Here is a 15,729-nt window from a genome sequence, read left to right as displayed (position 1 = left end):
TAAATTATATACATTTTAATACTGTTTATTTGTTTTGCACATTTTAATTTACAAATATTTCATGATTTGTATTATAGTATTATATAATAATTTATTTAATATTAATATATGTTTAAAAAAATTTTTTTTTTCTTTAATATTAATACATGTTTTTATAAATTTTTTATTTATTGAAAAGAAACTGAATTTGGAATAATTTGAGTATTCAACAAAGAGACTTCGCTTCTTTGGTTGCAGTCTTTGCTATTCCCGTAGTACAACCCTACTTAACAATAGATGGCGCCAACGTACTTGCGATACAAGGGCTGGCAGCTGAGGCAGTTTGGTCCATAGATGGCGCACTGGAACCAATGCCCAACACAAGAGAGCGACAGTAAATGATTTTAGAATTACCATAATAATTAAGAAATATATTAACAATTGGATATCATTGTTATAAAAAAATATTTAAATTATATAATAAATAACATTTTAAAATTTTCAAATTCAACAAAAAAGCACAAATTTCATTAATTAACAAAAAGTAAAAATTTATTTAAAAATAACGACTGAAAAAAGCATTTTTGAACATTTTATATATTTATTTTTATAATTTTCGTTACAGTCATAAAACATTAAAATTAATTTACAAATTATATACATGAAAATAAACTATTTTATGCATATGTTTTATTAATATATAATTTGTATAATCTTAAAAAATAAAAAGTAAATATATTTAAGAAAGCATTTAAAAAATTCATATAAATCTTGTTTTGCCTTAAATAGACTAATAAAATATTTTATACATATTTTTTATTAATAAATAATTTTTTAATTTTATACATATTTTTTTAATAAAAAATTTTTTAATCTTAAAATATATTTTTTTTAAATAAATTATTATTTTTTTAATATATTTTTTAAAAAAATGTTAGAATAAAAAAATTTAATTTTGATAAATATAAATTTATTTTTTGCCTTAAGCAAACTTTCTATGCCTTATGCAAATTATTATTATTAAAAAGTAAAATAACAAATATTTACAAATAAATATTTTTGATATATTCATAAGCCTATTCTAAATTGAATAATAAATTATTGCCTAAATGCATCCGAAGCACGTTCCCCAGCTTCAGCTAAGCCGATCTTCGGTCCTCTCGCATGGCATGCGAAATAGCTGAGATAAACAGCTGCACGCCGCAGCATGAAATAGTTTTCGATGCAATAGTCGGCATATATTGGGCTGTATTTGTTATAAATACGTGAGCTTTGGGTCAATAGCCAGACACACTCGAGCGACGATGCACTGCAATTGGCTGTTGGGTTTGGCTTTGACGGTGCTGCTGCTGCTGCAGCTGCAGCTGCCCGGTGGCGAGGCGAAGCGACAGAGGAGGCGACAGACGAAGTGGCATCATCGGCCGCATCAGATCAGTTTGAGCAGGGAAACGAGGCAAGAGGATCGATTCAAATTACTACAATACGAAATACCAGCACTGCTGGCCAAGCTCAAGATCCGCGTGAGACGAGAGCCATTGCGCCTAATGTCGACCCGAATCGGGGCTGATGAGGGCATCGTGGAATTGCCCCTGGTCAATGCGTACAATACGGAGTACTTTGGCAACATCACGATCGGCAGCAATCAGACCTTCAAGATACTCTTCGATACGGCCTCCGCGAACCTGTGGATACCCTCGGTCCAGTGTCCGCCAGAGAGCTGTCTGCATCTGCAGCGGTACGACAACACCCTCTCGAGCAGCTATCGGGCCAATGGCAGCGCCTTTCAGATCCAGTATGCCACGCGCAACAATCAGCCGACCATATTGAAGGGCTTCCTCTCCACGGACACCGTGGAGCTGGCCGGGCTGAAGATCAAGGGGCAGACGTTTGCGGAGATCACGACGCTGCCGCCGAACGTCTTCCACAAGTCCAATTTCGATGGCATCTTCGGGCTGGGCTTCAAGGAGATCGCGGTCGATGGCGTCACGCCGCCCATGTACAACATCATTGCGCAGGGGCTGATTGCTCAGCCCACCTTCTCGTTCTACCTGAATCGCGACAATACAGGCCAAATAGATCCATCCGGGGGCAAGCTGCTGCTGGGGCCGAGTGATCCCACGCTGTACAGCGGCTGCCTGACCTTTGTGCCGCTCTCCAAGGTCGGCTACTGGCAGATCACGGTCGCCAGCATCGAGCTGGGCGACAATCAGCTGTGCAAGAAGTGCGAGGCCGTGGTCGATATGGGCACCTCGCTGATTGTGGCGCCACCGGCGGTGCTGCGTAGCATCAATGCCCAGCTCGGCCTGACGGTGGCGGACAAGCGCGAGGGCGTCTACACGCTGCCCTGCTCCCGTGTGTCCAGCCTGCCCAAGCTCACCTTCAACATTGGGCGACGCGATTTCGTTCTGTCGCCCGCGGACTACATTGTGCGCTTCAACAACGTCTGCGTCTCCGGCTTCACCAGCCTCGAGGAGGGCAGCGCCGAGCTCGAGGACGACAGCGGCACTGACTACAACAACCTCTGGGTGCTCGGCGATGTCTTCATGGGCCCCTTCTACATGGAGTTCGACATGGAGTACAAGCGCATTGGCATCGCACCCAAAATATAGAAGTACGAGAAGTTCCCATTTAAATAGCAAACATTTTGAATTTCTGTTTCGCATAGTCTAATAAATTTAATACAACAAATTATTACTTTTCTTTCATATTATACTCATTCATGAAAGTAGAGTGAGTATATTGGTTTTGTTCGTGCCATCCGTATAAATGTAAATCGTTTTGGTGCTATTGAAGCTAGAGACTTGATAAGACTCTTATAGTGTCGAGCTGTGTACATATATCGCTTCTAGACTTTCCCTAATCACCAACTGGGGCCGTGGCAAATTGGAAAGTACATTTTACAGTTTCTCAGTAACCATGATAGAGAGTCGAAATTAGCAATAAATGCTCGAGTTGACATACTAAAATCAATAACATACATATCGGATATATACGCCCATCTCCTTTAGTCCTGTTATTTAAAATAAAATATGTATATACTATATATAGCCCCATTGGGGGCCATGAATGAGTATTTTGCACTCGGTAACGCTCAACTGCAAGAATTCTTATCTTCACTGATTATACACTTGCTCGCAGAACTCTGCGTACACTTGCAAACAAACCCCTATTTCTAAGTTTACATGTATATTGTATTTAATATAGAAGACTTAATGCAATACTTCTTTTTGTATAACAATTTTCATTTATTTATTAACATAATTATGTTTTCATTTTATTATTAAAACTAAACCTAATATAGAAAAAAATTATAAACAAAACACATTACCAAAAAATGACACCTCAAAAGTCTGCGTACATTTTAAGTTTGCTGCGTACAGCGCTGGAATTTGTTAGTTGTTAGTATCTTGTAGGATACCCTTTTCGTTTTAACACCTCAGCCAGACGGCGAGGCATTGACTCAACCAGCTTTTTAGTGTCCTCTGCAGTTATTTTGCCCCATTCTTCCATCATGACCTCCTTCAGCATGTTCTTAGACCTTATGGTGTGCTGCCGAATCCTACGCTCGAGTAAGTCCCATAGATGCTCAATAGGATTGAGGTCTGGGGACTGGGGAGGCGTTCGGAGTTGGCTTTTTACATTGTAAAGTAGCCAGAGCTTTACATTGTGGGCTGTATGCTTCGGATCATTGTCCTGTTGGAAGCAAAATTCGTCCTCCAGGTGCAATTTCTGGGCACTCTGATGCAGATTCTCACTAAGAACTTTTATATAATCCTTATGGTCCATTGTTGATTCTATAAAAGAGAGATTTCCCACGCCACTAGCCGCCATACATCCCCACACCATTACACCACCTCCACCATGCTTTACTGTAGGCAATAAATTTTCCTTATCCATGGCTGTTCCGCTTTTTCTCCATACTATTTTCTTTCCTTTTATGCCAAATAGGCAAAACTTGCTCTCATCTGAGAAAATTACCCTTTTCCAGAAGCTAGAAGGCTTGGAAATGTGCTCATTGGCGAAGTCCATTCGCTTTTTCCTGTTCACCTCTGATACATGTGGCTTCGTACGTGCAACGCGGCCATGATACCCCGCTTTTTTCCAAGTGCGTCGAACGGTTTCCTCAGAAACAGTTTTGGAGAAACGTTCTGCAACTTCCAGACGTCCTTGGTGAGCAGATATCATTGGATTTTGAGGTACCAATTGAACAATACGTTTTTTCTCTCGTTCCGTGAGCAAGGGTGGGCGGCCTGAACGAGGCTTTGACAATATAGAGCCCGATGAGACATAATTGTCGTAGACTCTTTGGCACGAAGAATGAGTTCTGCCTACCAATAGACCAATTTCTCGGTAGGATTTGCCTTCTAACCTATATTTTAATATAAGCTTACGAACTTCTACCGATATTTCTTTCCCTTTTTGCTCCATGATGAAACGCGTGCCAAATTTCTTTTCAAAGTGATAGCAAATTACGCAAATGAGCGAAGAGGAATTAAAGAAACATGCAAAAACTAACGGTGATCGTGAATTCCAGCGCTGTACGCAGCAAACTTAAAATGTACGCAGACTTTTGAGGTGTCATTTTTTGGTAATGTGTTTTGTTTATAATTTTTTTCTATATTAGGTTTAGTTTTAATAATAAAATGAAAACATAATTATGTTAATAAATAAATGAAAATTGTTATACAAAAAGAAGTATTGCATTAAGTCTTCTATATTAAATACAATATACATGTAAACTTAGAAATAGGGGTTTGTTTGCAAGTGTACGCAGAGTTCTGCGAGCAAGTGTATGTATGTATGTAAGTACATATTTTACAATTATATTATTTTGGCTTTATCAATATGCATCATTTTCTATACTGATAGACTAGAATGATTGGTTATCATGATGATAATCATATTTTAAAGGTCTCTACAGGACATAAAAAAGTATAAAATATTTATTTACACATACAAAATTACAGGGAATAACAAGTAAGAACGTTGCAGTCGGGCGATACCGATTGCAGAATACAGAATTGTACATATGTATCTATGTATGTATGTAGAGTGCAATTTTCAAGTCTAGTGCGCAACAAAAAACAGGGCATGATCCCATTAAAATTGGAAAAGCATCGATAGCTGTTGCTATGATCATTGCATCATTGCATTCAAATTACATACATACATATGTATATAATTTATACATTTTTGACTTTTAATAATATATATTTATATCCATATATTGGATACCGGCTTCAAGCTAGCAGCAGCTCAGCGCTATACATCGTCTATTCTATGCGCACAGACAGCAGCGCGCCTTTTCTCACATTCTTAGAATTTCGATTGATTTCTGGATTTTCTAGCCGTTACTTTAGTTTTTTCAGATGACGCTCTCTTATAAAGTTACTCTACTTTAGCTAGAAGCTGATCATATTGCATACATACATATGTATGTATGTATGTCGTTTTTTATAAAATAGATATTTTATTGGGAAATTGCGAGCTTGAATGAATGGCACTTAATACTTTTATTTTTCTTAGTCTTAAATAGCCCTCAAATACATATACATAAGCGTATACATACAGATGTATGTATGTATGTATGTATATTAATATGTATACATACATACATATGTATGCACATGTACGTATGTCTGCACGCATAGCATCAAGCATTCCACCCTTATTCATATTTACATGTGCTCATTTGTATGTGTGTATGTATGCACACATAAATGCGTACTCTAACATATTCTAAGAATCTCAATTGCGATGTGCTATATGGCGTCATAACAATAATGTCATTTCGTTTTAATTATTGTTGTTCGAAACGACGCGACGGTGTTGTAGGCAGAGGCGCCGGCGAAAAGCTCTTTGAAAATTGCAAATTTTGGTAATGTTCGACTTCTTTTGTATTCTGTGATTCTGCGAAATAACATTATTTTTATGACGCCAAATAGCAAAGAAACGCCAGTGTAACGGTTGAAAATTCAAAAACAATGCAAAGACAAATCAATCGCAACTGAGATTCTTAGAATATGCTTGAGACGCATGTGTGTACATATGTATGTGTGCATACATACACAGAAAATTAAATATTAAGTGCCATTCATTCAAGCTTACACCTTCCCAATAATATTTTATAAAAAACAAAATATGATATATGAATAATGATTAGCTAGTAGCTAAAATAGAATAACTGCATAACAGAGCGTCTCCTGACAAAACGACGGTAACGGCTCGAAATTCCAGGAATCAATCGAAATTCTTAGGGTATGCAAAAGGCGCGCTTCTGTCTGGACGCATAGAATAGACGATGAGTGTGTGCAAATGTATAGTAAAATCGCGCTGATCTGCTGCTAGCTTGGAGCCGGCATCCAAAATATAATAAAAATACAAATCGTATAAATTAGACATGTAATTTGAAGATCCTAGCTCCAAAGATGTACTAGATATAAAAGCCAATAGCTATAGATGATATTCCAATTTTAATTGGATCATGACTTGTTTTTTGTTGCACACTAGACTTGAATATTGCACTATATACTATGGTGTTTAGGCTGTAAATGAGTCTTCTGCAATCGGTATCGCCCGACTGCAACGTTCTTACTTGCTTTTAAATATATTTATGATAAACACTTTTCATATCACTTAACATATCACGTCTAAGAATATAATAAACTTAATTTGTTTATCATAATGCGCCAAACTCATTTATAAACATTTTAGTCGATTTTTTGCTTACGTTTTCCATATTTTGATAATGTCGCATTGCACTTATCGAATTTCTACACAATTTCATTGTTTACGGCGCTGAAATGAATTACTTTTCTTTACATTCTCAAGAACAATGCGTAATAAATGTCATTTTGCATTTGCTCAATTAATTTGGAGACGAATGATAATGTCAGAGCTTAACACGTGTAATTTTAGCGCAGGTTATGTTATGACTACACTGCGAGAAATTTGTATTCATTTTGATTATTATTATTATTATTATTATTATTATTATTGTTATATCTATTATTCATATTATAATTATTTTTATTATTATTATACATATTATATTCTTTTTATTATTACTATATTATATTTTATATTCTATTTATTATTATTATATTATTATTACTCATGCCATAGAGGAATATGGCCTTAAATGAGTTGGAGAAACAGAGACAGAAATATTCTTCAGCTTCAGATATTTTTAATAAGCTCTAAATTTTATTTTTATTTTTTTCTCACGAAATAAATAAAAAATACCTTAGACAAAAATCCTAACTGGATAGACAAAAGTTTATCATAATAAAAAAAAAAATTAATAAAAAATTACAAAAAATTCAATAAAAAGTAAATCTATAATCTATCAAATAATCACCTATCCATGAGAAATTCTGAAAAAATATGCTTACAAACAACTTTTTCGCTCACTGTATGCTCATCTAACTATCAATCAACTGATTTATCAATTATGTCACATTTAATGATAAATTTAAAATAATTTTATCGCAACGATATCATTGCTGCAAAATTTTTACCCTATCGCAGCAGTGGCCTATATAAAAGGCCAGTCCATTCGCAATGCCCGTTAGAGTGGCCAAGTCAAGGCTACGAAAGAGTTGAAAATTTATAAAAAAAAACCACCCAATTATTAAAAAATGTTCAAGTATTCAAGCTTGCTCCTGCTGCTGGGCATCGTTGCCCTGATCGGGGCCGAGGTGCATCGCATACCCATACACAAGCACGAGCACAAGCGGACACGGGCGCACCACAAGGCGGCGACACGGTCCCTGAATCAGAAATACCACCCACAGCAGGCGCTCTACGTGCCGGACTATGTGGCGCCCAGCTATGACGACTCGAGCAGCGAGGAGGATAGCAACGAATATGTGATCGAGACGCTGTCGAACAATCAGAACATGGATTACTATGGTGTCATTGGCATCGGAACACCGCCTCAGTACTTCAATGTGGTCTTCGACACGGGCTCCTCGAATCTGTGGGTGCCCTCGGTGCAGTGCTTGTCCACCGACGTGGCCTGCCAGAACCACAATCAGTACAATTCCAGTGCCTCGAGCACCTATGTGCCCAATGGCGAGAGCTTCTCCATACAGTACGGTACGGGCAGTCTGACCGGCTTCCTGTCCACGGACACCGTCACCATCAACGGTCTGAGCATTGCCAGTCAGACCTTCGGGGAGGCCATCTCCCAGCCCAACGGCAGCTTCACGGGCGTGCCCTTCGACGGCATTCTGGGCATGGGCTACATGAGCATCGCCGTGGATAATGTGGTGCCGCCCTTCTACAACCTCTACGAGCAGCGACTGATCGATGAGCCGACCTTTGGCTTTTACCTGGCGCGCGATGGCTCCGCTCAGGCAGGAGGCCAGCTGGTGCTGGGCGGCATCGACTCGCAGCTCTTCAGCGGCAATTTGACCTATGTGTCGGTCGTCCAGCAGGGCTACTGGCAATTCGTCGTGAATAGCGCCGAGATGGGCGGCTATGTGGTCTGCTACAATTGTCAGGCCATTGCCGATACGGGCACCTCTCTGCTCGCCTGCCCCGGCAGCGCCTACACAATGCTCAATCAGCTCATTGGCGGCTATCTCATGGATGGGGATTACTATGTCGACTGCTCCACGGTGAGCTCGTTGCCCGCGCTCAAATTCAACATTGGCGGCACCATCTTCAGCCTGCCCCCGTCTGCCTACATCAGCAGCTTTACCGAGTACAACACGACCTACTGCATGTCCAGCTTCACGTACATCAACACCGACTTCTGGATCCTGGGCGATGTCTTCATTGGACAGTTCTATACTCAATTCGATTTCGGTGAGAATCGCGTCGGCTTTGCACCTGTGGCCTAAGCAACGTTTGATTCGCCCCGAACGTTTTAATTGAGAAACAAATGCGAATCTATATAAAACAAAGTTTATAAAAATACCAAAAAAAATATGACTGCATTTTAAATAAAAATTAAAAAAAAAAAAAATTATTTAAATTTTTTTTATAATATTTATACGGTTTTTTTTTAGTCAATCTAAAAAAAAGTTAATATAACTTTGACTGCATTAAAAAAAAATAATATCAATTGTTTTTCTGAATTGGTTTTTATTAGCCAACCAAAGTTATAAAAATAGCAAAAAAATATTAAAAACAATGACTTCATTTAAAATTTAAAGTATGAAAAATAATACTTAAATTCTTCGTATTCTTAAATTTCATTCTAATAGCTGACAAAGTATAAAAAAAAAATACCACCTTAAATATGACTGCATTTCAACATATATATAAAATGTAATATATATTATATATAATAGTTATTCATATTATTTTTAAACTTGTGCTTAACAGTTGAAAAAAATGTTCAAAATATCAGCAATACGACTGGATTAAAAATTTAAGAAAAAATTTAATATTAATTGATTCTTAAATTTGTTTTTATCAGTCAATAAACAATTTGTTCGCGCGATACTACAATATAATTATAATTTTAACAATTATAATTTAAAATTTTCTATTTTTATAATTTTTCTTTCATGTGAAAAATTTAGAAGCGTTCCATAGAATGATAAAATTCAATGATTTTTGACGAACAAATTGGCAAATTTAAAATACACAAAAAAAAGTGAATGATCGAAAAAACCTGCAAAACGAGAACTGCATACAAAACAATCTGATTAATTGTAATTAAATAAATTTCAATTGATTTCCTCTGAATTATTTGTTTTCCGGAGTTGAAGGCTTGCTGGATGATGTTGTAAAGTTGCCGCCGTAGATGCCACGCGGAGCGCGCTGCTGTTGCTGCTGCTGTTGTTGCTGCTGTTGCAGCTGCTGCTGATGCAGCTGATGTTGCTGCAAAGCACGTTGCTGCAGCATAGCCTCATAGAGTATGGCAGCAGCAGCTGCACTGGACGTCTGTTGGTGCTGTTGCTGTTGTTGTTGCTGCTGTTGCTGCTGCTGTTGCTGTTGTTGTTGCTGCTGCTGTTGTTGCTGTTGCTGTTGTTGTTGCTGCTGCTGCTGCTGTTGATGCAAATGCTGCTGCTGCTGTTGGTGCATCTGCTGCTGTTGGTGCTGATGGTGCTGCGTGGCATTCTGACGCAAGTTGGCAGCCAACAGCTGAGCATACACCTGAGTGATATCGTTCGCATTGCCCGTGGCCATGCCATAGATGGGCATGGACATGTTGCTGGAGCCGCCAGTAACTAGATGCTGTTGCTGCTGTGCCTGTTGCTGTGGCAACTGGTGCTGCAGCAGCTGCAGATAGAGCTGCGACAACTCGTTCATGGATGCGGTGCCCGCCTGGCCACGCCCCAGCTGTCCACTAACATCACCGCCCCCATGCGAGCATTGCGCGTGCTGCTGTTGCAGCAAACCCGACAGCATTTGATTGTAAGCGCAGTTCTGCAAGATATTATATATTAAATATACATATGTGCCATACAAATAAACTGCTGGCTAGGTAATTAAAAAAAAAAAAAAAATTAGTTTGGATTTTTAAAACATTTGAAAATCGTATAAAAAAGTTTAGTTTCCGAATTTGTAAAAAGAGACGAAAATACGGGAAAAAAATCTCAGTCTAAATAATTTTTTACAAATAATTATTAGTATTTTTCGAAAAAGACTTTTTTATTTTTAAATTTGTATTCTCAATTTAAAATAATTTAACAAATTAAAACACATCAAAATTGTAGATTATACATTTATATTTCACAGTAATTGATTTGTTAACATTTATAAAAACATAATAAATTGCCTAAAAGTATATTTTAAATTGAGTACACAATGCTTTAAAAAATTAAAAAATTTTTAATTACTAAAAAAAAAATCTATTTTGGTCCAATTTAATTTGTTTAAAATTAATTTTAATTTCGAGTTTTCGTTAATATATATTAAAAAAAAAAAATATTGGTAAAAAAAAAATTAAAATGTTTTTAATTATTGCTAACTAGTTTTGTTAAATATAAAGTTAAGTTTTTAGTTTAAGTATAAACAGTATTCAACATTTAATAGAAATTAATTAAATGACATTTTTTTGTATGCATTTCAAATATTTTTGTTTAGTATAAATATTTGTTGAAACCTAACCTAATGACATTTTAAGAATTATTATATTTTTTCAAATAAAAAAAAAAAAAAAAAAAAAAAAAAAAAAAAAAAAAAAAAAAAAAAAATGGAAATGTAATCATTTACTTACAGATCCTGGGCGTGGATTATGCCCTACTACAGCCTGATGCTTGCGATCGTAGAGCGCTTTGGCTCCACGCTCGAAGCCTGGCGGCGGCGGCGCCTTCTGGGCCACGCCTCCCCCTTCGCCGGCAAAGCTCGGCGCCGGTTGCTGCATTAGATAATCCCCACCATATAAAGCATAGTGCTCGGCTGCCTTGTGGTAGCTGAAGCTGCCATTCTCCGGATGTCCCGTAGTGTCGCCATAGAGGGCAATGAGTACCTCGTTTAGGAAACCAGATGTCGCTGCGGGGCTCGGCTCGGCCTTGGGCTCCGAGTCAGCTTTGGGCGGAGTGCCATGCTCATTGGGCATTGTCGATTGCGAATCGGCTACGGTGGGACGCCAGATCTTCTTGGCTAGCTGCTCGTACGCGTTGGCTGCAGAGAGAAAGCGAGAGCGAGTGAGAGAGAGAGAGAGCGAGGAAAAAGCAGAGAAGTGAACAGAAGAGATAAAGGGAAGCAAATGGAGTTCCCTTATGAGTCGATCTAATTTATTTACGTGGAGTCAACTTACGCTCGGCTGCTCGTTTGGCACCGTGTGCATCCATTCGCTCGAAGTCTGCCTTCTTCTATCACAGCAGACGCAGCTCTGCTCCCCTTCGCAAGCTCTTCGTTCGGACTGAGCTTTGGGCTTTTGTTTATAGCAATCGCATGTGTTTATGCTATCCAATCGAATTCTCTGACTTGACTTCTGATTATTTATTTAGTTTTTCCTTTTTTTGGCATATATTCCCCGACAAATTTTCTCTGTCATTTGTCTGTTTAAAACACAGACTGTCATTCACCCAGACTGAGAGTTGAATATTTTTGAACGGGCACCACTGGTGACGAGAGCTTGACGATAGTAAAATGCCACATGCTATCGATATTTAAATAGGGATGGGATGGGTTGGAAAATGTGGGCCGTTAATTTCGAATAAAAGCTCTAGATGGATTTTAAGCAAGTAAATATAAATACTATCCCTATTATAATAATAAATATCCAGTCAGAGTACGATGAATGGATTAGAGTGATAGCTGCATCTCGTGGTTTTATTTGAGATGGGAGTATAATCATGTGAAAATCTATGTTACAAACAAAAGAGACGTGACAGACCCCATAAGGTAACCCATAAAGTAATGTATATATATTTGAGCAGGGCGCTGAGCTGAGTTGAAAATTTTTGAACGGGTTTGAGCTTGACGAGCTTGACGATAATAAAATGCCACATGCTATCGATATTTAAATAGGGATGGGATGGGTTGGAAAATGTGGGCAGTTAATTTCGAATAAAAGCTCTCTAGATGGATTTTGAACAAGTAAATAAATATAAAGACGAAGGTGAATGGATTGGAGTTAAAAGTAGTTGCAGCTCGGGAGCTCATTTGACATGGGAGTATAATCATGTGAAAATATATGTTACAGACAATAGAGACGTGACAGACCCCGTAAGGTAAAGTAAGTATATATTTTTGAGCTGGGCGAAGAGCTGAGTTGATCCGTCCATCCGCCCATATGAACACAGCCATCTCTTAATCTTACGAGCTTTTCAATTTTTCGATAGATTATTTATTCTATTCTATCCTAGTCAAGCAGTCTCGTCTGGGACATTTACTTGGATTCTCTCAACAGTCGTCCTAATATGTTTCTACAATCTTTAATTGATATAAAACAAATACGGCTCGAATTAACTTCAGCAACAAATTGCGTACATAACAATATGCATTTTTATTACATAATTAAGACAACATTCAAAAAAACAATGTTAAAAATAGTTCAAGCTTAGTCTAGCAGAAGCATTTTTAAGAAGTTGTTGCAGTTTCTTCATCAGCTTCATCCACAATCGCATAACAAAATCCAGCGCCCGATCCAGCCAGCTTTGCGTAACCCGGCAGCTTCAATAAAGTTGGAACACAGCTGAAAGTAGAGTGGAGAAATGTTAGAGGTCGAAAGAATATAAAAATGTTGAATTATAATAGATTTAGTTTTTTTATGATACAAACTTCCTACAGCTTACTCTAATCAGAGTCTTCTTATAACTCTGTGTTGTCTCTGTATTCTTTCTCTAAATTTCTATATATCTATTCTCTTTTCTAAAATTGTTCTATTTTCTATTTCGAAATGATATTCATCTTCATCTTCATCTTACATATTTTCCGTAGCATTATTTCCGCAATTGCCGTGCTCATTCCAGCCCCAGGTATAGATCTCGCCAGCTGTGGTACGCAGCAGTCCATGCTCCGCGCCCATGTGTAGGCGTGCCGGCGTCGTTCCCTCCTCCAAGCGCAGCTGCAATGGCGTTGGCGTCGCTCGCTGCTCGCAGAACTCACCCGTGCCCAGCTGCCCATAGCAGTTGCGACCCCAGAGCAAAATGCTATTGTTCTTCAACAGGGCTGCATTGTGCGTCCAGCCGACGGCAAGCTGGCGCACATCCTCTTCGAACTGAAAGGCATTCGATTGGCCAAACTTATTGTCTCCCAGCGCGATGATACGTCTGCTGCCACCCGCTTCCAGATTCACGCACTTGAGCAGCATGTGATTCTGGCCACTGACTAGGGAAACTATGCGCAGCTCGTTGGGATTGTGCAGCTGGATCTTCATGACATTGCAGCGATGCAGCGATGTCGCTGTAATATCCAGTTCAATGGGTGGCGGATCCATGATGCGCAAGCGTCCAAATATATAGATTTTCTGATCCTGGGTGAGCACCGCACAGAAGCGCAGACCAAAGCTAATCCTTTGTGCCGCCTCCTCGCGCGGCAGACGCACAGGCATTGGCCTGCGCACAGCCATAAAGCCGCGCTGGCAAATCCCGAGCTGCTGAAACGCATTCGAGCCCCAGACATAGAGGCGTTTAGTCAAGGTAATAGCGCCCGATATATCCCAGCCACAGCTGACGAACTCCACAGGTACTTCCTACCGGGAAGATTATGGAATTTATGTGGTATAGAAGTTATATAATATATATATGGTGAAGCATACTTCAAAGAATTCCGTGGGCACCATGGAGAACTCGCTATGGCATTCGTCGTCAGAGTTTAGGCCCAATTGGCCGCGATTATTCCAGCCGCAGGCGTGCAGACGTCCATTGCTATCGAGGATTAGGACATGACCACCGCCGCCGCGTATGCAGCGCACCAGCTGAGGCACAAATGAGCATTTGGATAGGCGTTGCGGTGTCATGCAGAGCTCCGATTCGTAGCCAAGGCCGAGCTGACCGTGAGAATTGGCGCCCTGTGCGCAGCAAAGCCGAAAGAGGAAATCACTCATTAATTTGCAATGCAAATGACACCAACACACACAGACACACAAACACACTCATACACACGCACACACACACACCCACACACTTACCCAGGCATAGACGGCGACAGACATGACGCGACCACCAGTTGCACAGGATCGGGCACAGGTCTAGGTTCAGGATCGGGGTCGCCGCAAGGGTCGGGGTCAGGGTAGAGGGCGGTGCCTGGGTCGGGCTTGCACTTCCGGTTTGTGTTTCACACGTTGATTTAATGCGCCGCAGTCACGCCAAAAATGTCTTCGACCACAATTGCCAACTGCAGCTGCTGCTATTGCAGCTCGTCCTCGCGCGTTGCTCTGCCCGCAGTTCATGTAAAACTGAGCCCTGGCGCTGACGTTCAAATAACTTTTATATCGTTTCGCTGTAAATTTTCGTGGCCTTTTTTACGGTCGTTAGCGAATCACACACCGGCCATGCGTGCTACGAAAGCCAATTGCTTTTTGATGTATTAATTAAATATTTGTTGTTCAATTTTAAGGCGAACTTGCTTTGATTTACATTTTTGTCAACTAAATAACGCAATTGCACTGACAGTGCTGCCAGCTCAACATAATCTTTATTATTGTTTACAAAACGTGGGCATGTATTTGGCACTTCATGCCGGTTTGACATGGTGGCAGCACTATCTGTCATATGTTTTCAATATATATAAACTAGTATGCTGCTCACGCACGTCTGTGAGCATAATTAGCAACAGATGAGCAAAGGAGAGCCCGCGTAAATTAAATATCATGTTGTTTTGAAATATTTAATATATATGTTGAGCATAATTATCAAAAGTAACATAAATAACATAGTTGAATAATCTATCATTAAATTTATATAATGAATATATTTTATGTTGCTGCATACCTAGATTTTTGCTTTACTATTTCAATCTCGCTTATTGAGCTGCATGCATTGTTTAAGCAGTTTACAGTTATATTTCGACAATTTTAAAGAGACGCGTATGAAGTGAAATTCTAAGAAATTGTATTTTGTTCTTTTATTTACATAAATGATAACATTAATAAATATCAGTGAAATATAATTGTGAATTGTGTTATTCGCCTCGTGCCTTGTGGAAGCCATTACAGCTCATCATATTCGCGCCAGACAACATGTTTAACAAATTGGTGCAAAAAAAGCTGAGCCAAGCAGCTTATCGACTGGAAAATACCCTGGAAAGAGAAACTATTCCAATCAATTCGTTCTCCTTGCAGACTTTGGTAAGCGCATTCAATTAATTGCCGACTATTTGAATTCTAAATGTTGCATG

At 39.0% G+C, this 15,729-nt stretch overlaps 3 protein-coding genes across 3 annotated transcripts; 2 read left to right on the top strand and 1 right to left on the bottom strand.

Moving 5' to 3' along the window:
• The first annotated feature begins 1,265 nt into the window (after positions 1-1,265).
• LOC6575885 (lysosomal aspartic protease) lies at positions 1,266-2,667 on the top strand. The gene has a single exon (XM_002001853.4). The coding sequence runs from the start codon at positions 1,284-1,286 to the stop codon at positions 2,586-2,588; it is 1,305 nt and encodes a 434-aa protein (XP_002001889.1). The 5' UTR covers positions 1,266-1,283; the 3' UTR covers positions 2,589-2,667.
• Positions 2,668-7,536: 4,869 nt separating this feature from the next.
• LOC6575884 (lysosomal aspartic protease) lies at positions 7,537-8,940 on the top strand. Its single transcript, XM_002001852.4, has one exon. It carries the CDS (start codon positions 7,620-7,622, stop codon positions 8,826-8,828), a length of 1,209 nt encoding a protein of 402 aa, XP_002001888.1. The 5' UTR covers positions 7,537-7,619; the 3' UTR covers positions 8,829-8,940.
• Positions 8,941-12,854: 3,914 nt separating this feature from the next.
• LOC6575882 (ultraviolet-B receptor UVR8) lies at positions 12,855-15,013 on the bottom strand. Its single transcript, XM_002001850.4, has 4 exons — positions 14,522-15,013; positions 14,150-14,401; positions 13,317-14,083; positions 12,855-13,084 (listed from the first exon to the last, which is right to left on the bottom strand). Exons 1-4 carry the CDS (start codon positions 14,543-14,545, stop codon positions 12,970-12,972), a joined length of 1,158 nt encoding a protein of 385 aa, XP_002001886.1. The 5' UTR covers positions 14,546-15,013; the 3' UTR covers positions 12,855-12,969.
• Between the last annotated feature and the right edge of the window lie 716 nt (positions 15,014-15,729).

The sequence above is a fragment of the Drosophila mojavensis genome, unplaced genomic scaffold, assembly GCF_018153725.1.
Source record: "Drosophila mojavensis isolate 15081-1352.22 unplaced genomic scaffold, ASM1815372v1 contig_36, whole genome shotgun sequence".
NCBI lineage: Eukaryota > Metazoa > Arthropoda > Insecta > Diptera > Drosophilidae > Drosophila > Drosophila mojavensis.
This window is presented reverse-complemented; position numbering and strand designations above follow the sequence as displayed.

Coding starts and splice junctions, on each gene's coding strand:
- LOC6575885 (XM_002001853.4), top strand. CDS start 1,284: ATGCACTGCAATTGGCTGTTGGGTTTGGCTTTGACGGTGCTGCTGCTG.
- LOC6575882 (XM_002001850.4), bottom strand. CDS start 14,545: ATGTCTGTCGCCGTCTATGCCTGG. Junction 14,402..14,521: donor CTGTCGCCGTCTATGCCTGG/GTAAGTGTGTGG, acceptor TGCTGCGCACAG/GGCGCCAATTCTCACGGTCA. Junction 14,084..14,149: donor TGCCCACGGAATTCTTTGAA/GTATGCTTCACC, acceptor TCTTCCCGGTAG/GAAGTACCTGTGGAGTTCGT.
- LOC6575884 (XM_002001852.4), top strand. CDS start 7,620: ATGTTCAAGTATTCAAGCTTGCTCCTGCTGCTGGGCATCGTTGCCCTG.